At 47.5% G+C, this 23,346-nt stretch overlaps 1 protein-coding gene across 1 annotated transcript in view; it reads left to right on the top strand.

Moving 5' to 3' along the window:
* Positions 1 to 6,483: 6,483 nt before the first annotated feature.
* The window catches only part of NOC3L (NOC3 like DNA replication regulator), a 43,823-nt gene continuing 26,960 nt past the window's right edge, over positions 6,484 to 23,346 (top strand). Inside the window, exons 1-9 of the mRNA XM_066600704.1 lie at positions 6,484 to 6,550; positions 9,954 to 10,158; positions 10,967 to 11,090; positions 12,146 to 12,303; positions 13,033 to 13,089; positions 14,079 to 14,209; positions 14,800 to 14,961; positions 16,035 to 16,128; positions 21,862 to 22,037. Of these exons, the coding sequence (XP_066456801.1) occupies positions 6,542 to 6,550; positions 9,954 to 10,158; positions 10,967 to 11,090; positions 12,146 to 12,303; positions 13,033 to 13,089; positions 14,079 to 14,209; positions 14,800 to 14,961; positions 16,035 to 16,128; positions 21,862 to 22,037 (1,116 nt within the window). The 5' untranslated portion in view covers positions 6,484 to 6,541. The remainder of the gene's footprint in view (positions 6,551 to 9,953; positions 10,159 to 10,966; positions 11,091 to 12,145; positions 12,304 to 13,032; positions 13,090 to 14,078; positions 14,210 to 14,799; positions 14,962 to 16,034; positions 16,129 to 21,861; positions 22,038 to 23,346) is intronic.

The following is a 23,346-nucleotide window of genomic DNA, read 5'->3' as shown; positions in this document are numbered from 1 at the left end:
TGAGCGTTGGTGTGTTACATGTAGTAAGGGAAGAAAGTTGCTGTCAGACACTTCAGGCAATGACTTGCCGCCTCCTCCCAAGCACAAAAAGATCCGGCAGTTGAAATCCAACTTGGCCAAACCTAATCTCCTCCAACATCTGCTGTAGCGGAAAAGTCAGGAAGTCCCCATGCAGAAGATGATCAACCGATCCCGCCAAAATTGTCCAGTTTGATCGATCTGCATCTAATATGTATGGTCACCCTAACTCTTAAGGCTTTGATGGGTATTTATTGTACCCATGTATGTCTCGGTATTCCGGACTTACACCTGGACTTACATGGTTCTCTGGAACAGCCTTTACTACACAGCATAGTACGGTTCTATACGGTTGGTTCAGCAGAACCATCGCACTTGCGGTGTTGTATGCAAAAAAGAAAAAAACCAGCTGGTTAAACATGGGTACAATAAGGCCATATAGGGAAAATCATTGGAAAATCTCTATGTACTTAAACAGTTCTACACTTTTTCCTGCAGCAATGACTTGGAGTATCTGGGTTCGCACACTCATTGTATCTACAGGCCAGCTTGCTCTCTCACAACCACAATCTACTTTGAAGGGAACAGTACTACCATTGTCTTCAGGTGTGAGCTTCTCAGAAGATGCCAGATGAAACCCTGAATGTTATCCCATTAAAACACTACAGGAAAAAAAATATGGACAGTTAAAGGTGTTGTGTGACTTTGACATCCCCCATTTAGTTCGCTGGGATCCTAGAGTTTAGTTGTGCTCCACCACAGACCACTGCTTTGGGTGATACAGCACCCACTGAGTGAACAATGCAAGGACTCTCTGCAGCTTTACATCAATTTTGGCTAATAATTGGATAGTGCGCCGTATGGAAGAAGGTCAGGAGCGCTATCTTTTCTTCTTTAGGGAAAGCATCTAGAAAGTGAGTGAGACCACCATTCATGCTGCTCTGGGTAATATGCAAATAGCGGAGATGGAACAATACCTCTGTAGCGCCACCTAGTGGAAGGCATCTTTTCTGCAAGTCAATGTTAGATTGTATGGGAGAAGTGCACATGTGAATGCCATATTCAGGGTTTCCTAAACAAGAGTTTCTGGAAACATTTCTTAGTACCTAGAAATTTCTTTGTGTTGCTACTTTATGTTCTGTTTTTCTGCAGTTGATGAACATATTTTAAGTAGGTAACAAGGCTGTACTCGAGAATGGAGCCTCCAGCACAAATTGCTGGACGGCTTGAAGGACCCTACTGCAGTCAATGCAGCCCGTTGTGTGCTGGTCATTTTCGTCATGACTAATCCTTCCACGGTTGCCATTCCATCCTCCTCCTCTTTTGATACCCCAATGCATGTGATAGAAGCCTTACCATCAAGAATCCCCTTATGTGACTAATCTCATTTACTATCAGTCTGTCAGCCATTAGGTACTTGCTAATTAAAATCAGCCACAGGAAGCTCTTAATGATGTTTCCTCAAAGTACAAAGCTAATTATGTGTTACAAATGCAAATTTCATTGTGACTGCACCCATATCCATGTGCCTTTTAATCTCTTTAACCCCCTAATAACTGAGCCGATTTGTGCATTAAGGATTTACCAACATCTCTGTATGTAAAAGAAAAATAAATAAAAAATCCAGCACCTAGAAGTTGTCATTTTGCTGCAAACTCAGCCTGCAGTTACATCTCAGGTAGGTATGCAAATGATTAGAGTTGTGGGCAGATTAGATGAAGGTTTTGCCTCCTGAGACCCCAAAAGAGGTTCTATCCTTGGCCTATAAAAAGGCTCTAAGAGGCTACTTATACGCAATGGACCACCTCCTTTTTTAAAATGTATTTATTTTTTGCTTGTGTAGGGCTTGTTGACCACTAGATGCCTTTATGATGCAATTAAAGAGATTATGCCCAGTTAACAGAGTTAACTGGGCCACTATGGAGGTCACGATTAATTCTGGAGCCACTTTGGGGGGGTGGGGGTAACTATTACTACTGCAGTCACTATGGGGGTCACTATTACTATACAGTCTTACAATCAGCTCTTTGAAGGCAACCATAAGGGTGGTGGGTGCCCTCAGTGAAAATGAGTTTGATACCCCTGCTCAAGAGGCTCAGTTACATAAAATGTGGACCATTATGCCACAGGATACCTAATGGGACCTGTATGCCTCAATGCTCACACATATCACATCTTGCATGCAATATAGAGGCCAGCAACAGCGTACTAAAGCCGCCATGCCCGCCTGTATAACATCTTGTAGCCAAGCTAGAGGTGGTAAAACAGGGTATTAGAGCCTCCATGTCTACCCGTATCACATTTTATATCCAAGCTAGAGGTGGTACAACAGGGTATGAGTGCCTCCATGTCCACCCGTATTACATCTTGTATCCAAGCTAGAAGGGGAACAACAAGCTCCATGCCCCTCCTCCTTCTTGTATCAAATCTTGTATCCAAGCTAGAGCTGGTACAACATGGTATTAGATCCTCCATGCCTACTCGTATTACATCTTGTGTCCAAGCTAGAAGGGTAACCGGGTACTAGAGCCTCCATGCCCACCCATATCACATCTTGTATCCAAGCTAGAGGCGGTACAACAGTGTATTAGATCCTCCATGTCCACCTGTATTACATCTTGTATCCAAGCTAGAGGGGGAACAGGGTACGAGAGTCTCCATGTCCGTCCCCCCCCCCCCCCCCCCTTCTCGTATCCCATCTTGTATTAAAGTTAGAGGCAGTACAACAGGGTAACGGAGCCTCCATACCCACCTGTATCACATCTCGTATACATAAAATTCTGCAGCAGAATCAATATAAACCTACCTTACGGCTGGGTCCACACGGGGCTGATTTACTGTGGAGTTACCGCAGATCAGCGGCGGAAAGTCTTCCTTTATAGCCCCACCATTTGGCGTGGGTTTTTATGCTGGTTTTGTGTATTTCTGTGCAGAATTGACCCCCTCACTGAGAAGAGGCGAATTCCGCAGTAGAAACTGTGCTGAACTGACATGCTGCAGAATTAAACTTGTCAAATGATTCTGGTAACACATCTATGCCCCAGGCTTGGTTCCTTTCCACTATCTAAACCATAAGTTTGAATCTGGCACTAAATCTATGCCAAATGCTTGATTCTGGTTCTGCATCCATGTGCTACACTTTTGCTTCTGGCACTAATTCTACACATACAAAAAAATGAAATGAGCAACAGTGAACAAATAATAGTTCAGTGTAAACGCAACAAACGATCAAACGACTCATCATTTTCTCAGTTCATCATTCATTTTCTGGAGGCATAAAGATCAGCGTTGTCTCGTTCACTAATCGTTCTGTCATTCTTATCTGTTTATTCGCGAGCAAACCCTGTATCTGCCAGTACAGACAGGCTGCCAGTACAGACGTCATCGGTGCGTTCAAATGGTAAATCATTTGGTATAAACGAACCCAAAAATGCTTCTCCACATAGAAATTAGCTCAAGTCAATAAAATGGCTAGTGTATCCCCTCATCGTCTTCCGTCTAGACCAGAGGTGGAAACTCACTTTCTCCTAGGGCCATATCAGCATTAGGGCTCACACCCACTGGCGTGTTTTTTTTTTCTCTTGCGCTGCGAGAGCAAGTGAAAACACTCGCATCGCAAGAAAACCGCTGTCATTTCGCCAGTGTTTTCAATAGGGCCAGGGGCAGCCCCATGGAAAACATAGGGAGAATATTGCGGACTTCTGTCACAGCTGTGGCAGGAGTTTCCTTCATCCCGCAGGAGTCTCCTTCATCCCCGCGGGGATGAAGGAATCCTCTGTCACAGCTGTGGCAGAAGTCCAGCATGCTATCCCATTGCTTTCAATGGGTAGGCACTACTGCAGCCCCATTTAAAGCAGTGGTTTGTGGCAACCCCCACAGCATGATTTTCGGGAAATCATCCTTAGCTGGTTAAAAAAAACCTCACCTCTCCGCCGCTCAGACGGACGTGTCCTCCGGCTGGCTCCCCTGCACTGCTGTCCAGCGCTTTCAGCAGGCGGGGATTTAAAAATCCCAGCCTCCTGAAAGGGCTGTGCTGATTGGCTGAGCGCTCGGCATAGTGCATTTGCACACGAATACATGCTGTTTATTTCGGTGGCTGAAAAGCACTTGCGTCTATGTGAACAAGCCCTTAGTCTGCCTTCACACAGGCGAGAAAATCGCCTGACTTGAGTGATGTGAGAATTGCAGAACTATGAGAGCCATGCTCTCTCAAGATCTTCATTCTCTTTGACCATTTGAAATTGCTGCCTGCCCTATCTTTCTGCATTTAGCTATTTTTTCTCGCCATGTTTCCCTATGGAGCCTCCGACTTATTGCATCGCATGAACTCGCAATGTTTTTGCAATGTGTTTTTAACATTAGGAACACCCATTGTCGATTATTGCGTGAGAAGGATGCTGCAAAACGCAATGGTTTTCAAGAAAAACCATCACTGACGCTCAAACATCACAAGAGCAAATATGCGATATTGCAGCAATTTTCATTGAATGGCTGTGATTGGTGCATCCAGCACTGGCACTGATTGGATCAGCCCGCTGACACTCAGCAGGCTCAGCCAATCAGAGCAATCTCTTGCTGGAGGCGGGGATTTCAATCCCCGTCACCAACAATAGATACTCTATCAGCCCTGACAAGTGCCCGGCAGCCTGCCCGGAGCTCCGGAGAGCAGCGGCGGGTACCCCGACGGCACCTGCTAGGTTTTTTTTTTTTTTGGTTTTTTTTTTTAGATCATGCAGCTAGCGCTGCCAAAAACGTGGTACCAAGTTGTGCTGCATTTTTGACAGCGCTGAGACCGCTGCCCATTCATTTCAATGGGCGACACAGGACTGAAAACGGCCAAAGATAGAACATGAATCGCTATCAAAGCGCAGTGTTGAAGACGCTGTGTTTTAACGCTTGTGTGAGCAGCCCCATTGACATTAATGGGAGCGTAGTACAGCGTTTAGCGCTGCGCTGAACGCTGTACTAAAATGTCAGTGTGAGGGAGGCCTAAGTGTACGTTCACTCGTGGATTTTGGTGCGCTATCTTTAGCAGATTTCACCCCTTCAATTGTATTCAAATTGGAGTGGTGATATCTGCTGCAGCCCTGCGCCAAAATCAGTGTACGCACCCTAAACCTCCTCTTCATCTGTACAATGGCCTGGAATTAATGGTGCTTTAAAACCAAGAATCAATGTATTCTATTGGACCAGACCGCCGCTGCGCTCTAAAACTCGTCTTCTAGTTAAATAATGGGGTTAAAAAAATAGTGACTATCTCAGAATACTGCAAATTGGTTTAGTTCCATTAAGATGGTTTATGATGAAAACTAGCAGCGGTCTGGCATTGGTTCGCAGGCTGGGAGGAAGCGGCTTCCAGGACTATGAATAGGAAAAATAGCAGAAAGCAATATAAACCTTAAGCCCTTAAGGCCCAAGCGTAGTAAATATACGGCACTTGCTCATGGGCTTTAATCCTGTTCGATAGCACAAATATGGCACAGGATTAAAGCCAGGTCCGGTCCTCGGCAGATACCGCTGAGAACCAGAGAAGTGTTTTTAACCGCTTCGGCCTTCTTTTCCGGGTTCATAGCGCTCATTGAGAGCTATGTACTAAGAAGTGAAAGTCGAAGTGTTTCTTCCAGTATGCGACCCTGTGATCACATGACTGCCAGGTACCCCTCTTACAGCAGAGCAGCAGGGTCCTACAGTCCCGGATCAGCTCTGCCAGTGACTACTGTCACTACAGGGGCATGTTTTCCCTGTAACTGGGGCTCCCATGGATGCCCCAATTACTGCGGAAAAGTGTGAAATAAAAATACAATATAAATGACTCCCAGGGGTCTCATACGACATCATGAGGGCATAGATGGTAAGAAAATAGTTACAAAAATAAGTAAAAAAATTACAGAATAAAATAAATATATATATATTAAAAAAAAAAAATATATATATATATATATATATATATATATGACCTAAAGCCGTTGCCGTATGAACCCTGTGCTCCAAAACCATACATATTACATATCAAGATGTCCAAAACAAAATGAGGAACCCGTTCCCCTACTGCATTTTAATGCAAATATACTAGTAAAAAAATAAATTAAAACATTGTTTTACCTTTTTACCCCAATAAAACTAAAAATAGGGGCAAAAAAGTCAGTGCTAAAAGATATTAGCCCTATATGGTGCCGGAAAAAAACGCACCAAAAATAATTGTGGTAGCTGAAGGGAAAAAAATAGGGCAGTAACACTACCACATGGGGAGATTCCCTAAAAAGCGTCCGGTCCCTTCGCCCTGAAAACCCCTGGTCTTTACGGGGTTAAGACATGACTTCTATTCGTACATGATCTCCAGAAAGCCAGAATCGTTACAACATCGCCCCCTGCAGGCGATAGAACAATGACCTGCAGTTCAGCATGTTGCCGGCAGATAGCGCTCTCCCAGTTCCGCACTGCTCGGCGCTCTGTACCCTGCTGTCCTCTCTATGAGCGGCGGCGCTTCCTGTAGTCACACGTGTGCGGCGGGGCGGAGGACACCATGAAGCCGGTGAGTGGCGGCCGTGTAGCCGGTTGGTCAGACTGAGCGGTCCGTGTAATGTTTCTCGGCCACCGGCCATGTACTTTGGCTATGCAGTTAGATACAGTCTGTTGCTCTCTGTCATCAGCCATTCCAGACTGTATTTATCCTTAAGGGGGATTACAGATGAGAAATCTGCATGTTACAGAGCCAGCTATTGTAGGACTACAAATCCCAGTGTTCCCTGACAGGTGGTTACTTGCAAAGCATGCTGGGAGTTGTAGTTCTCTGACACATGGAGAGCCGCAGGTGGTCCGTGGCTGCTGTAACACAGAGGACCCTCCCACTTCTCATATATATCGCTAAGGACAGTTTCACACGGGCGCATGCGTATTTGTGCGCACCTGAGCGCTGTATGTTCGAGGAATAAATGATGTTTTTTGGCGCGCGTATCGGAGTACCTCACCGCACTTCTTGCGCCCGCAGGGCACGTTCATATGAGTGCGGCGAACAGACCACTGATTGAAATGGCTAATTAGTCTGAGTTCCCGATGTTTGTTTTTCAGTGGAATGACACAGTGTTTCACGCCCCTCCTGGCGTATCGTGGGCCTCCCATTGACGTCTAAGGGGACCTTTTGGTGCGCAAATACGAAAAAAAAAAAAAAAATATATATATATATATATATATATATATATATATATATATATATATATATATATGAAATTAGTTGTTTTTGTTTTTTTTGCGAGACCAAAATGCACACACAACATACAGAAATGTGAATGACCCCATTGGAATCACTGGACTCTGTTCTCTGTAGCCTTAGTAGAAGCAGTGTCTTGCACGGTCTTTGTATCCCCCCTCCCTTGCTCCGAGGTATCCAGCACACCAAGCACACATCCATAGTAAGGCGTCCACACTATGTGAAAGAACTTAGTTTTAGCTCTTTTTCATATTTTTGGTCAGTGGTGATTTTTCAGAACACTGCAGGGCAGACTTAAAAGAGTTGTAAGTTATTGATCGCTTATCCACGTGATGGCAATCAATAGTAGATCTGCCCAGGACCCCCTTTGATGAGCTGTGGACGCTCATGCACTGAGCTGATTTCTGCAGGAAGCAGACAGCTCCGTTCTCACTGCAGTGGCCAGGTTTGGTATTACATGTAAAGTTTCCATTAAGTTAATGGCCTGTAACACCAAGCCTGGCCACTGCAGTGAGAACGAAGCTGTCAGCTTCTTGCAGAAATCAGCTTAGTGCATCAGCCCGATGAACAGCTGACCATCAGGACTCCCGACCAGGGGACTCTCGCTGATCTGCTGCTGTTGGCCCATCCTGAGAATAGGCCATCAGTGGTTTACAAGCTGAACAAGCCTTCAAAAAAAGAAGTGAACGAAAAGACATTTAAACGTTGGCAAACACGATATCACGCTCACCTGTGTGACTGTAACCTCAATCGGAGGTAACGGAGATCGTGGCTGTTAACCCTTTAAATGCTGCTGTCAATTCTCACAGTTGTATTTAAATGTCCCAATCAATGTTCCAAACTGCCTCACTCCAATAGGATCCCAGGGGTGCCATCAAGCTGTTGTGGCAATCTGGGGCTTTCTAAAGGCCTCCAGAGCTGCCATGATTGTTTGCCTGTGGCAAGTCTTTAATAGGAAGACTTTTAAAATACAGTATAATGCATTACTATAGTATTGCATCATATTGTATAAGTGATCAAACGATGGCAAGTTCAAGTCTGAAAAAAAAGAGCCCCCCCCAAAAGAAGCCCCCATGTAACTGCGGCACAGGAAGAAAAAAAACTAAATTATGATTTTTCTTAAAGTGGGAACAGCAGAACTGCCGAATGTGACCTGGATGCAGGAGCATCGGTGGCCCTTGGTCATAAGAGGGTTAAATGAGATTTACAGGGATAAAATGAAACTTTTAGGACTGGCCAAAATTATTTTTTAAAACTGCACTTTCCAATGTACTTACCATCAGAATTCCTCTCTGCTCTCCCAGTGTGTGCACTGCTGTGTCAGAGGTTTGGCCAATCGCAGACATCCGCAGTGACATCTACCATGGTGGTCCTGCTGCGGGTGACACCCCATCAGGCAGATCTGCAGGTAGAAGTGCTGGGATCGGTGTCACCTGTGAGGAAGTCACGCTAAAAATCCACCGCGGAAACCTGAGACTGGGCTTTGAATTTCTGCCGTGGAGCTGCGTTGTATAATGCTATGGATCCACATGCTGATCTGGCGCCGTTCAATGCAGTAAATCCACGTGCAGCCAACCACATGGAAACCTTTACTTTTCCATTTCCAGTATTCACTGTGTATAAACTATGGCGCAGGTTCGCTTTAAAAATAATGTGCTGCTGAAAATTTGGATTTCGAGGCAGGTTTTCCAGCAGGAACTACGTTAACATTCTGTCTTACCTAAGGGCCCTTTTCCACTGGTGAGGAAATCACACGTTTTTCGTGCGATACGAGAGGGAGTGAAAACACATGATTATAAAACCAATGAACTTCAATGGTTTCATTCTCATTTGTGATGTTGTCACTCCTGCCATGCTGCGCGGAAAACAAAATCGCAGCATGCCCGTTCTTTTTGCCATGTTGCCTATTGTTTTCAATAGGGCAAGCGGCAGCAGTGACCGCCCCGTTGAAAGCAATAGAAGAGGATCGCTCTCCCCTGCTGTGGCTGTGACAATGTTCAATGATAAGAGGACTCCCTGCAGGGAATGAACGAATCCCCCGCCACTGGTATCACATCTGTGGAAGAGGAGTGCGATGTTATCCCATTGGTGCCAATGGTGCCACCGCCTCTGCCACCCCATTGAAAAGCAATCGGATGAAGGGATTCCCCGCAGAAATGTGTGACTGTTTTCACATGAAAACGCCTCACATCCAGGGGTTTCCAATGAATTGCGAGGGCGATATTGGGCCGTGAACCACAGCCTGATATCACTCTTGCCAGTGTGCAGGGGGCCTAAAGGTAAGTCTCTATTTTAGCATTTTGGACCCCTTTTAAAAAAGTTGTCCCAGACAGCACTTCCCCCTATAGCGCCCATTGTGCTAAAATCACTAAATGAGCTGTACCTGCCCATCTGCTGCCGCCGCGATACAGTGACCATTGCAGCCAATCACCGCCCATTCTCTTATCAGCGCTCATCATGCCAGGCGTTCAGAGCTGTGATGCTGCAGCGGTCAGGTGAGTTCACCTTCCACAACAAACACTGGGAGGATGGCGGCAGAGGATGGGTAATTAAAGCGACTTCTGTAATTGTAGCGCAGTGTGCGTTCAACGTATACAACCCTAAAGTCATGTTCATAGGCAGAGAAATTGTTTAACTGTGTGGTTGTAGGGATCGCTCTGTGGGTATGACCCTGAAGTATTTTTGGAGTGTTGGAAACATTTGTCACATCCCCTTGTCTGTTTTCTAGAGAAGGAACCGTAAGCAGGCTCCAAGCTTCCGCAAGCTCTTGAAGACCAGCAAGATCAAACTAGACAACAAGCTAAAGAACAAGCAATTTAAGCAGGAGAATTCGGCAAAGAAGCGCAGGAAGGAGGAGAGGAAGCTCCGCGAGGCCGTGCGAGATGTCCGCTCCAAAACACCCATACCCCTGGATAGGGTTAAGAAGCCGCAAGGTACTGGCCGGATGGGGGCTATTCATTTATTAATGCTCCGCTGGGCAGAGCCTTCCTCTGTGAGAAACGCTTTTTACTCTGCACTTTGTCAGATAGAGAGAAGTCTGGAGTAGGCGACCCCATCCAATGACATAAACATGACCTAATGGTGCAACTGGACCGGGTCTGTCCTAATGATTGCCTAACAGCTCCTATGAGTCCCATACATTAAAGTTATGGGTTCGTAGGAAATAAGGCACTGAATACAGGGGGGTGAGTCCACCCGTACACCACCGCTCGGCGCATGCAACGGACTCTCTATCTGCTTGTAATCAAGGAGTCCGCTGCCTGTGTTGAGCAGCAACTTTGCAGGCAGACAGAGGGTTATCAGGGAGGCAGGTAAGTACAACATTAACACCCCTTGACTCAGTGCCTCCTGTCGTATGAGCCCATAACTTTACATTATGGGACTCGTAGGAACTCACAGACTCCCATAGAGAAGTGTGTGTGTGCGTGTGCGCGCGCCGCCTGCAGAGATAAGTCCGCTGTGTGCGCCGCCTGTTCCCTATGGTAGTATGCACAGCTGCAGAGTGCAGTCTGCTGGCATCAACTTCCACAGGTGACAGCGTGGAAATGGGGAGTTAGGTGAGTATAATAACTACATCCCTGGACTCCTCCGGACCGGGCCTACAAGCACCGTAGCTCAGTTTATGGTGCTTATAAGACGTGACTTGTTCCCTTTAAGTATCTGCTTGGTGATATATATTGTAATAAGATGGAGTAGAAATGGTTAAATATCTGCCTTGGTTCATTTTTCTTGTCCCTGCAGTTAATGAAGAGAATGAATTGGAAGAGGAATCCATGCCGTTAGATATGATGGATGAAGATGACCTACAGTTAATGCGAGAAATGGCTCAAAGGGCGTCCTTTATAACCAGAGACCTGTCCTCCAGGTATGACGGAGTGTGTCCACAAAGGAGCGGAGAGTCCACAGCAGCGAAAAACACTCCAAATGGGGCTGATGTTGTTGCGGTTTTCATCCTTTACATTTCAAAGGGTGAACTCTGCAGTGAAAATCCTCTGTGTAAAACTATGCAGCACAGATCCGTTTCCATGCGGATTCCGCGCCGTGTGGATAAGATTGGTTTACATCTTTCACAGCACTTTATAGAAAATTAGCATTAGAGCAGCCTGGTGCGGCTGTGCACTTAGGCCGGTTATCCTGCGTACCTCCTATAACTGTGCTGCAGGTGACCGCGGAGGGTTGCAGGCGGTCATGCACAGTACATTTTTTTTTTTAAATTTGTATTTCCCACGCCATCACATAGCAGCAACATGGGTACCCACAGCCCATACACAATGTTAATTGCATATGGGTGCCGGGTCGGATATTCTCCTTTGACTTTAACTGAAGCTGCCCACGCAGATTCCGCGGCAAAATAGAGCACGCTGCAATGTTTTTTTCGTATCCGTGAATGTGAACAAAAATGCACGCCTGCATTTTACTGTGGATCGTCTGCGCGGACGGCGATCGTGGAATCCGCAATAAAAATCTGCCTAGGTGAGCCTGACTGCACACTGTGAAGGCTAATTACCAGCCAGAGTTGCAGAAGACTGGGAGAAGTTCGTGAGTCTCCATAGAGTCTCCCATAGACTATATTATGGGATAGGTCACTGCAGCAATAAGATAGTCACGTTCTGAAGCTACCTGCATAGCATACAGATGGCAGCCGCCCACTGTGGATGAAACTACACAACAGGCCGTCTGCTCTCCCAAATCATATGTACTGCTATTGTTCCCCATTACCTTTATCGCACCTGCCTGTAGAGGGAGCAGCTCTTATCAGAGGGGAATATTGGGGAGTTGCTGATGCTGCAGTAAGTGACGCTTCTGGACGTGTCATTTACTCTCATGTAAATATATGACGGCTACATAAGAAGAAACGCTCCCCGGTTCAGTAAATGTTCCAATTATAATCTTTCTTTTCAATTTCTTGTCATTTGCCAGCGAACCGGTCCATGCCACAAAAAGAAAACGGGCCGATGTGATTGATAAGTATGAGAAGACGCCCAGACGGATGAAGATGGAACCTGAGAAGGAAGTCATCCATCTTCTGCCCATAAAAGATAAAAGTGGCATCATTCCCCAGAGTATGGAGAAGCCAGGTAAATTGATTAGTTTGTCTGAGAAAGGTGTGTGCTACGTCAGTTTAGCTCCCCACATTGGCACTCACGGGTCACTGTCATAGTTTTGGATTTACTGAAAATTTGCTGCTACTTCAGTGTTTCCCCATAGAAAAAGAAAGTTGCTAGCTGCAGTCAGATTTTTTTTATTGATATTACAAGATGGGTTGTGGCTTTTCTTTCCTTTGGGAAGCATTAAGGGTGTGGTTCATTATAAGGTTGTCCATTTGTAAACTACTGATGGCCTATCCTTTGGATAGGCCTTCAATAGCAGATCAGTGGTGGGCTGCCAGCCAGGAACCCCACTGTTCGCTAGCCAGTGCACTGAGCTGATTTCTGCAGGAAGCAAACAGCTCTGTTCTCACTGCAGTGGCCAGACTTGGTATTACAGGCAAAGTTCTCATTGAAGTAAATGGCCTGTAATACTAAGCAAGGCAACTGCAGTGAGAACAAAGCCATTTACTCTTTGCAGATATCAGCTCTGTGCACAAGCGCACCGACCTAGCAGATAGCTGATCTGCAGGGTTTCTGGGAAGTGCACCACCTTTGATCTATTATTGATGGCCTACCCTAAGGATTGACCATTAATAGGTCACAGCGGGACAGTCCCTTTAATCCTGCAATGTTACCATGGCTCTCAGGCATTGCCATAGGTGCAAACCAAATACCATAACCCTTGCCTCATATAATAGCTTTACTTCTCTTCTGCAGTTGTCCCAAAGGTAGAGCCGGATGAGGAAGAGGAGCCGGATACAGAAGAGCTTAAAGGTAATTATTCTTCCTCCATAGGGCTGTATTGTTGTCTGTGACAGATTGGACAGAGAGAGAGCTTTAGGAAGGATATCTATTGGATGCCTCATATCTACTCACACAGAATATTTCTCTCAGTGCTGATTTTTATCTTGCATTTGGAAATGCAGTATATTACAGTGTGAACAGGCGTTTGTGAGACCGCAGTATGTGTAATGAGCCATCTCAGCAGTTGTCTGTCCCGTCAGCTTAAAGGGGCTGTAGCAGAATCGGCTTTTATCATCTGTCCCTAGGATTAGTGACAAAAGTCTGATTGTTCGGGGTCTCACCGCTGAGACCCTCACTGATCCCAAGAAAAGTAGTCCTGCGTCCCCCTCTTCTCATTACTGCGGGGTTGCTTCTCCTGCTTTCACTAATATCAGATTGCAGTGGTCGCCGCTGCTCCATTCATTTCAGTGAGCCTGCCGGAAATAGCCGAGCACTTGCACTTGGCTTCCTCTGGCACTTCTATTGAAAATGAATGGAGTGACACCATGCACGCACGACCGCCAATCCATTCAATCTCCTCCTAAGCCCACGGTGAGGAGGAGGTGGGAAATCAGACCCTCGTTTTCAGGATTGGTGGGGGTCTCAGCAGTGAGATTCCCCACCAATCAGACTTTTATGACCTATCACAGGGATAGGCAATAACCGTTGATTCTCATGCAACCCCTTTAAGCTGTTTTTGCATTGGCATCGTTGTAGGTACCTGAATGACCGTTACAACGATTATTTGGGCACGTACATTTCCTTTTTTGTCGGCAGCACATCCCTGTTTAAACAGACCAATGTGCTGCTGACAACATATAATTTTTGGAGCAGCAAAAAAGATGTGATCACCCAACAAACTAAGTTTTGCTCATTTGTCAGCTGGTTGGGGGCAAAAAATTATTTAACCCTTTTGTTTCCCATTGCTGTATATTATTTCTCTGTTACATCTGCTGACAATGCCACCTCTCTCTTCCCAGTTGTGCCTGCAGGGCCGGTGCGTGTACGTAGCACAGAGGAGCTGATCGAACATAGGAGAGCCACGCTGGAAGAGAAGAAGGTTCAGATTGCAACCTTGGCCTCGGCTATACTGGCAGATCCAGAGAACAGTGTGTGTGCTTTGTATTCTTTTTAATGAAAGAAACGTTTTATCTCAAGTTTTACTTTTTTGGCTAATTATGGACAGAAAGCAGAGGATCATGCATTCCTCTCCAAGTAGACATAAGTGATGACCGTACACGGGTCCAGCTTATTGGGCAATCAGTCATTTTGCTCTTTCTACCTCTCATTATGCCTTAAATGACTAAAAGGCTGTTTATGCAAACTTTTTTCTTTTCTTATTTCAATAGTGGTTAAAATCTATTGCACATCTAAAATGTTGACTTTCAATTGCATTTACAAGAGAGATGCTCTGAAATTAGATTCAATGGAAGTAATAGTGGCAGGCAAGGATTTTGGATCTGAGTCCACTTAAAGTGATTCTCTGCTGCTTTATTTTTTTTTTTTAATTTTAATCATGTTTTAGGTCTAGAGATGAGCGAGCATACTCGTTAAGGACAAATACTCGAGCGAGTATTGTCCTTTTCGGATTAGGGACCCAAGCAGATACCCCCCCCCCCAGTACTACATCATTTATGTAGTCCGATATGATGATTATACTGCTTACAGAAGACTAACCGTTATATGCCTTTGCCTCCATAGATTAAAAAACTGAAGGAGCTGCGTGTCATGTTGATGGAGAAGGACTCTACGGTGGCGGTGACGGTCCGCAAGCTTGTGCTGATTTCATTACTGGAAATATTCAAGGATATCGCTCCATCCTATAAGATTCGCCCACTGACTGAAGAAGAAAAGGCTGCCAGGGTGAGAAGTAACACTGTCAGGTAGAAGCAGAGTGATGGAATTGGGTTAACGTGGTAGAAAACCTCCACCTCGGAAGTGTCTAAATTTTTACATGCAGAACTTTCTGTTTATTTCATCCTTTTGTATCGCAAAGAGTGAAATTTGCAGAAGATATCTGACACTAATGCGTTACATGTCAAGTATACGGCTTATTTCAAGATTTGCAGCATAGTCTAAAACCCATACAGGCTTTCTGCAGCGAGTGATTTAAAAATAAAAAGCTTATTTTTGCATTGTACTGTAATATGATGCTGGCTTTCAGTGTGGAATTCTGCATTGAAGATCTGCAACGGTTGCACCACTTGTGAAGATGTCTGAATGGTTCATACAAGTCCTGCAGGAACTTAATTGGCCATTTCCATGGGAGGGTTATCAATTAGGATTGTTCAAATTCTTGCGCTCCTGCATGTAATAGTTCACTTCTGAATGACCATTGCTTTACAGTGAATGTAGAACGCTCCTCGGCCGCCCCTTCTCCATGCCGGCAGCGCTCTGAGCAGTGCCAGCAATACCCGTTGCTGTGTAACAGCACAGGAACCAGCATCATTGGGACAAGTGTTGGGCATCGTTTGCCTGACAGCTCGTTCCATGTAAATGGGGCATAACACGTCTGTCTCTTCATTGAGAACATATCTGTAGTGGCTTCTGATGACTTATTATGCCCAACACAGAATTTGGATACTCTGTCCTTTTGAGATCATTTCCCCTTTTTTTGGTGAATTTTGTGAATAGCTTCATTTTAGAGACCATGCTGCCGATACTTGTTCCACTTTCTGCAGTTGTGCTGCACAAAACTGGTTCAACAAATAATGCAAGAGCGACGGCAAATGCTTTCCCTACATGCTACTGCTGTTGGGGAAGAAAACAACCAAACTTACCTGACTTGTGCCAAATGTGAACAAGGTCTTGCAGATCATTCAGGATGACTGCACATAGTCGGCATCACAGAAGTTTTCCTTTGTTGGATGAGCTTTGTGGCTTCTTGCAACTTCTTTTACAGTTTTTACACCTTTTATTCAAATGTTGTTAATTAGGTAAAGAAAGAAACTCAGAAGCTGCGGGAATTTGAGGAAGGTCTCATCAGTCAATACAAGTTTTATCTGGAAAACCTGGAGAAAACAATCAAAGGTAATAGAATGGGACAAAGACAGCCCAATATACCGTGCTGATAGGACTTACCAAATGTTTAAAGGCCCATTTACACAGAGATGATCGCTCAAGAATCTCTAAAAAGCGATCCTTTGAGCGATAATCGTTGCGTCTAAACACGGGATCGTTAAATTCAGGTCAACCTAAAAATCGACATGCGGTCTTATCAGCAGTTTCCACGGGTAGTGCTGATAGCATTGTTTCCCGTCGGAGAACAAAGGACCTGAGCGCAGATAATGGCCCTCTGGCTATTAACTGCATTCAGCGAAGGCTTCATTTGCAGACTTAATTGCTATTAGGTAGCTGAGTAGCTACTTAATAGTTTATGCAAAATGATTGCTTAAAGCTGTCACTCAAACTGTCGTTTGAGCGATCTTTGAGTGATCATTGCTCCGTGCAAATGGGCCTTTAGGCTGCGTTCATACATTATACTGTGTTCATACCGAAAATCTTCCATCATATATGCCAAACGTGTCCTCGGCATATGTTATATGTTCTGCACTGTCTCTCATTGGAACATAGAAAATGCTTGTTAGCGGATCCCTGCTGGCCCGTCCATATGCTTAGACGCATATTGACGGGTTGTTCTGGCAGATGATGCTGGACAGGATCAAGTGGTGTGACGTGTGGCTGTCATGTTTCTTGTGATGCACAAGAAGATCGGCATAGGATAGAGGAGGGGATACTGAGCTTTTAAGGTATGAAACTGCCACCACTTCGGCTTTGTCCTCCATGGTAGAGTGGAGAGTCGGTCCTTCTGCATCCAGACCTCGTTGAGGGCCACATAAAATGATGTGGCGGGCCGGATTCTGACCTTGGGCCTTGAGTTTGACACATGTTTTATTTCTCGTCTGTTATCATTGGGGGACACAGCTCTGACCTTGGGTATAGCTTCTGCCACTAGGAGGCGACACTAAGCACAAAAGTGTTAACTCCTCCCACTAGCTATACCCCTCCTGCAAGCAGCATGCTAGCTCAGTTTTTTAGCTTAGTGTCTAGGAGGCAGGACTGTCTCTCCTGCTGAGACTATTTTTATTTATTTTTATCAGTTTTTTCTCCGGAAGGCCAGGGCATAACGAGGAGGCAGGACTCTCCCCGTTAACGCACCGAGGGCGGCGAACAGAGGTGATATGTAGCCCTCTGTTGTCTGCCGGGCCCCCTCTGAAGAAAAGGAGGCACACTCGGCCACCAAACTGAGTGTGACCCGCCAGCCATAAAGCCCCCCTTATTTATGGTCCGGCATCCACTGCCCCACCAAAGGCAGGCGATGATGGGGAGAAGCTCTGCTGGAGCCCGGGAGCCACCCTACCTCAGGAAGGAGGTAAGTATGTGGGTTTATTTTGTTATTGCCACCCGATGTGCGTTGCGCTGTTTGCTATGCCGCCTGCTGCGCTACTCGTTTTCCGTTGCGCTGCTTGTTAGCTGCGCTGCTAGTTATGCCGCCTGCTGCGCTGTTACAGGGCGGCTGCGGCTTATGCACCCGCAGCACCGATGTTTATGCTGCGCCCGCGGTTGTTTTGGTGGGCGCCCGCGGCTGTTTTGGTGGGCGCCCGCGGCTGTTTTGGTGGGCGCCCGCGGCTGTTTTGGTGGGCGCCCGCGGCTGTCTGGGTGGGCGCCCGCGGCTTATGTGCCGCGGCAGTATGGTGGGCGGCCCTTTTAAAGGGGTTGTCTCGCGGCAAACCTCAAAATTTTACATTACCCCATTCCTCCTGTCACCCCCTGGCATAAAATAGCAAATTAAAGCGGTTTTTAAACCGCTTGCTACTCACCGATCCGACGAAATAAGGAGTTTAAAAAATCTTCTCCCTAAGATGGCCGCCAGTCCTTTCCCAGGGATGCACTGCGGTTTTCTCCCATGGTGCACCATGGGCTCTGTGCGTTCCATTGCCGATTCCAGCCTCCTGATTGGCTGGAATCGGCACACGTGACGGGGCGGAGCTACGATGACGACGCAGTGACCAGCTCTCCGGCACGAGCGGCCCCATTCACCAGGCAGAAGACCGCACAGCGCAAGCGCGTCTAAAAAAGCAAGAAGACATCAGAATTAGACGGATCCATGGCGACGGGGACGCTAGCAACGGAGCAGGTAAGTGAATAACTTCTGTATGGCTCATATTTAATGCACGATGTGTATTACAAAGTGCATTAATATGGCCATACAGAAGTGTATAACCCCACTTGCTTTCGCGAGACAACCCCTTTAAACTTGGCACAGTGTGACCCCGACTGATGTGCTGTCGGCGGCCGCCCGCTTCCAGGGCGGCTGCGGCTTAGGCACTACCGGCCGGACTCGGCCGCGGCCATTTTGTTGGGGCCGCCCGCGGCTGCTGTGTTGGGCGGCCGCGGCTGATGTGCCACTGGGCTGCCCGTACTGTCTGCTGTGCTGCCGGCCGCCCGCGTCTACTTGTTGGGCGGCCGCAGCTGATGTGCCACTGGCCGCCCACGATGTCTCCCCCCGCGGTTGCTGTGAGCGGCCGCGGCCGGTGTGCTGCTGACCGCCCGCGGTTGATGCGCGGCTGATGGCGGCCCCCCGCGGCTGATGTGCCGCCGGCCGCCCACGATGTTTCCCCCCGCGGTTGCTGTGAGCGGCCACCGGGCGTTTGAATTTTCCCGCCACCGGGCGTTTGATTTGATTTTTCCCGCCAGGCGGGCGTATGTATTTTTCCCGCCAGGCGGGCGTATGTATTTTCCCCGCCAGGCGGGCGTATGTATTTTCCCCGCCAGGCGGGCGTATGTATTTTCCCCGCCAGGCGGGCGTATGTATTTTCCCCGCCAGGCGGGCGTATGTATTTTCCCCGCCAGGCGGGCGTATGTATTTTCCCCGCCTGGCGGGCGTATGTATTTTCCCCGCCCGGCGGGCGACTACCCTGTGGCGCTCCACGTCCCTCTTTCCGTAGCGCCACACAGCCGGTTTGCCGCCCCACTCCACGTGTCGGCGCAGGGACATTTTAAAATCACCTCCAAGCGGCCACGCTCTCGGCGCCACGCGCAGCAGAACAGGCCAAGCGATTTTTACAGGTTGTGCACCAGCATCGCCCCCTGCAGCAGCGTTGGTCACGTTTCCTGCGTGCGTTGCCGCCGGTCAGGACGGGTGGTGGATAACCGTGTCGCACGGCCTCTATTGCCTTGCTGCTGAACAGATTGCGTATCTCGCGACGTTCGGGCGTTCGATTGCCATAGGCTGGCGTATAATGCTACTGTGCGACCCGCTTTGCCCGCAGGCAGCAGCTGACCACTCCTTACGCAATCCTCTCAGTGAAACTGAGGTCGCTGGGACCCCTTCCGTACTACACACAGGCCATCGGTGGCTCCCTGGTCGCTGATAGCGCCCCTATTACCCCTTCCATACAGAAGGAGTACCGGACAGCTACCCATATCTGCTCCGGACCGGGTTGAGCGTTGCCTGACGGAAGCTCCCCCATTGCCCCCCTGCAGTTCCCTGCAGCCAGCAGTACCGCGGTGTCTAAGTCCAGGATGACATGTGGACAGGGCGGCCAGAGCCACATGCCAGGTGTGCTCTCGCTACAGCTCTATATATACTGACAACAGTGTGCGAACTCTTGTCAGCATTACTCGGGGCTCGCTGACTGGATTCATCGTTCCCCAATGTCACACGGTTACATTGCATCCCAGCATGGGGCCAGCCCTAGTTGATAACGAAATGGGCAGAAGTCCTCGCTAGCCCATGGGGCCATGCAGAGGCGGACGCCGTGGGCATTGTTGCAGAATCATGGAACCAAACTTTTTCCTCTCACGACCCTTTTTCAAGTTACAGCTAATCAGACAGCCGACGCCATGGACGGAGGCTGTCAGCATATACAGCATCAAGGTCATACGGCAGGCCTTCCAACCGTGGGCAACACAGGACCCCAGCATGAGACGGTTGCATATCTCAACAGGTCGTTTCTCCACTGGCGTCAGGAGTCGAATGTCCCTTCATCACGGAGGGACGGCGTAGGTGAGATAGAATACCTGGAGGTATACGGGACCTGACTTTACAACTAAGTCGCCCAGCAGAAGGCCTACAACCCTGACGTTTTGGTGCCTATGGCTCCACAGCTCCATCTTCGGATGCCTATTTGGTACAGATGGTACAGGAAACGGTCGTTATCTAACCACTGTATGTCCTGACGCCGGTATCAGGATCCACTTCCGTGAGGTATCGGTGGGCACCTTCTCTGTAGTTCCAGGGAACGCTCCAGGGCAGGTTTCTCGGTTTACTACACTGGAGTAGCTCGTGCAGGTAGCATGCTTCAGTCACGCTGCCGGTAATTCCGGCAACTCCGACTGGATCCCTGCTTTTCCAGAGTGGACTCCTTACAATGACTCTGCCTTGCAGCAATTCAGGGCGACTATGCCAGCAAGGTCATATTCCCAGGCCGTGTTATTTGGAAGCCGTGTGCCTCGTCGGAAGCTCCTTGTCTGGGTTTTGTTTTTTTCTTCCCTCAGAGGGTGGATGGGGCTGTTACTTGGGCCCCTTTAGGCTCGGTCTGAGCATGCGGGATACCTAGCCATCCATTAACGCTGGTCGCAGTTGAAGGACAGATTGCGTCCTTACACATGCGATTTCTTATATTTTCCCGCCCCCCTTGGGTACTGCTCTAGAACGTCCCAAGGTCAGAGCTGTGTCCCCCAATGATAACAGACGAGAAAACAAGATTTTGTAAGAACTTACCGTAAAATCTCTTTCTCGTCTTGTTCATTGGGGGACACAGCACCCACCCAGTCTGGTATTAGGACTGTAACGTGTACTCCTCTTGGTTGAACATCCTCAGTGCAGTCGCACACGGTGTTGGAATGAGTTACAGTTTGTGAGTATGGTTATTATCTATTATTGTTGTATCCTACTGGCTGCTCCTACTGCTTGCATACAAACTGAGCTAGCATGTTGCTTGCAGGAGGGGTATAGCTAGTGGGAGGAGTTAACACTTTTGTGCTTAGTGTCGCCTCCTAGTGGCAGAAGCAATACCCAAGGTCAGAGCTGTGTCCCCCAATGAACAAGACAAGAAAGAGATTTTACGGTAAGTTCTTACCAAATCTTGTTATTATCACCTCTGCAGCTCATAACCTCGGGTCTGGATGTGCTGAAATCCAACTTCTCCACCGTGTGGCCTTTCTCGTCTCCCTTGCACATGTGCAGTGAATTGAGGCACAATTTCACCGGCGCACTGTGAGAGGGCTGCATGTCGCATGCACGGGTTTCATCACATCTATTGCTAGCGTCTTGAGCCGGGGAAGGTGACAATCTGGAGGAATGGCATGGGTAGAGCCGTGAATCGGAAAGGTGCCCAGGTGACTCAAAACAGGCAAATGGCATGAAAATATAAAAGTAGGATTTTAAGCAAATACTTTATTTGTTTGGGATAAATGCATGATAGTAAATCACCCAGCATGTGTGAAAAACACTATGGCCGACGTTTAATACCCAAAAACTTGAGACCGCTCCCTTTTTGACGATATATCGTTTTCTATGATTTGATTCAGTGTTTTCATGTAAGAAAAATGGTCAACCTTTCCCAGGTGGTATACGGGGAAGGAGTCAGACAAGTGAGCGTACCAGTCATTACTATGTCTTGTTGGGGCATCAGGGGGCATGGAAGGCAGACTTGTGAGCCCCGCTGCTACAACCCTGCTTGTATAACCTCCGTAACATTGTTGTCGGTGGTAAGTCTGCTCCGATCACTGAGGTTCAAGGTGTCTCTTATCACACAGATTGGAAGCAAATGAAAACCAAGAAGAATGATGTTGTGTCGCTGAAAGCCTACAGAGGATTGGCCGAGGTGGCGGTCATGTGCCTGTGCGACCTCATGCTGTCGCTTTCCCACTTCAACTTCCACAACAACATCATTGTCCTCCTTGTACCGCTCCTTGACGACAAGTGGAAAAAGGTCAGCTGTCTTCTCACTTACGTGGTGTTTTCGTGGCGTTTATTTTTAATGTTTCCAGCTTGTGTGGAGTTAACAGTGCCGGGAATTCGTCTCCTGATGAACTATTGCTGGGGGAAGTTGCTGCAGCGTCCCTTCATCAGTAGTGCAGATCCACCATATGCAGTTCCTTCGTGCACGGTGTTCAAATGAGCCTGAATATGCCTCGTCATTGGCTGGGCATTGCTATCATATGATGCCAAACCGAGGAAATGGCATAAAATGTTATAGAATGCACAGAACTATTTTGTAGCCAGATGGCTGTGAGGGCCCGCTATTCTGGGTAAAAAAATGGCGAAATGGGTGGTGGTGGCGGTGGTAGCTGTTGAGTTTCCTACAGGAGGAAACATTTGTGTTCCTATTTGATCAGACCTACCGCAGGTGGAAGTACCACAAAAGCAGACTAGGCCAGAAGTAAAAAAAAAAGTGGACAATGCTCCCAAAATGAAAATATTGACGGAACAGAATCTCCTGATACAGTGGGGTCGCCACAGGAAGTGGGGCTTAACAGCCTGGTGGACCGTGAATGTAAACCTCAATAGTTTTACGTTAAATCCCTGTCCAATAAAGACATTTGGAATGGAGAGCGCCCATCGCAGCCACTCAGTCCCATGGTCCAGGGTCGTCCTATATCAGGAAAGGACAAAAAAAAGCAGATAGCGCTCAGGGACTATCCTATATAAATAACCATTGGAATATGGTGCACTTCACCAGGGAGGAATATGTGGCCGGGTCAGATCTCCACCAACCCCCTGAGATCCAGAAAAGTTAATATGCCAAATGTGAATGGTCAGGAACACCCAGCCAGGTGGATTCTTCCAAGGTTTCTTGATGAAATCAACAGATGTACAGTGTCGGCTCTGCAACACATTCCAGGGGTTACAAATAGAGTTGAGCGAACGTACTCTTCCAAGCTTGATGCTCGTTTGAGTATTAGCATACTCGATGGTGCTCGCTACTCAAGTGAGCATCACGCCGTGTTGGACCCCGCCCCAGTTTTGCCCCTCTGTGCCGCTGACGTGTCAGATTTGACCCCTCCCCGCTGCGACACTGCGCACGTCAACTGTAGTTTGTGGCTGGCTTGGCGGAAGAGAGAGGGAAAAAAAAAAGCTCGGCAACCGGCGGGTCCCATACAAAAATGCTCGAGTCACCCATTGAAATCAGCGGGGAAACAAATGGAGACATAAAAAAGTCTGTCTTTATTTTCATTTCTCTGCTCCTCAAATGGAACAGAGAAACGGAAATGGTTAACTGAGGGTAACGTCCCTGTGGA

This window comes from Eleutherodactylus coqui, chromosome 4 (genome assembly GCF_035609145.1).
Source record: "Eleutherodactylus coqui strain aEleCoq1 chromosome 4, aEleCoq1.hap1, whole genome shotgun sequence".
Lineage (NCBI taxonomy): Eukaryota > Metazoa > Chordata > Amphibia > Anura > Eleutherodactylidae > Eleutherodactylus > Eleutherodactylus coqui.
This window is presented reverse-complemented; position numbering and strand designations above follow the sequence as displayed.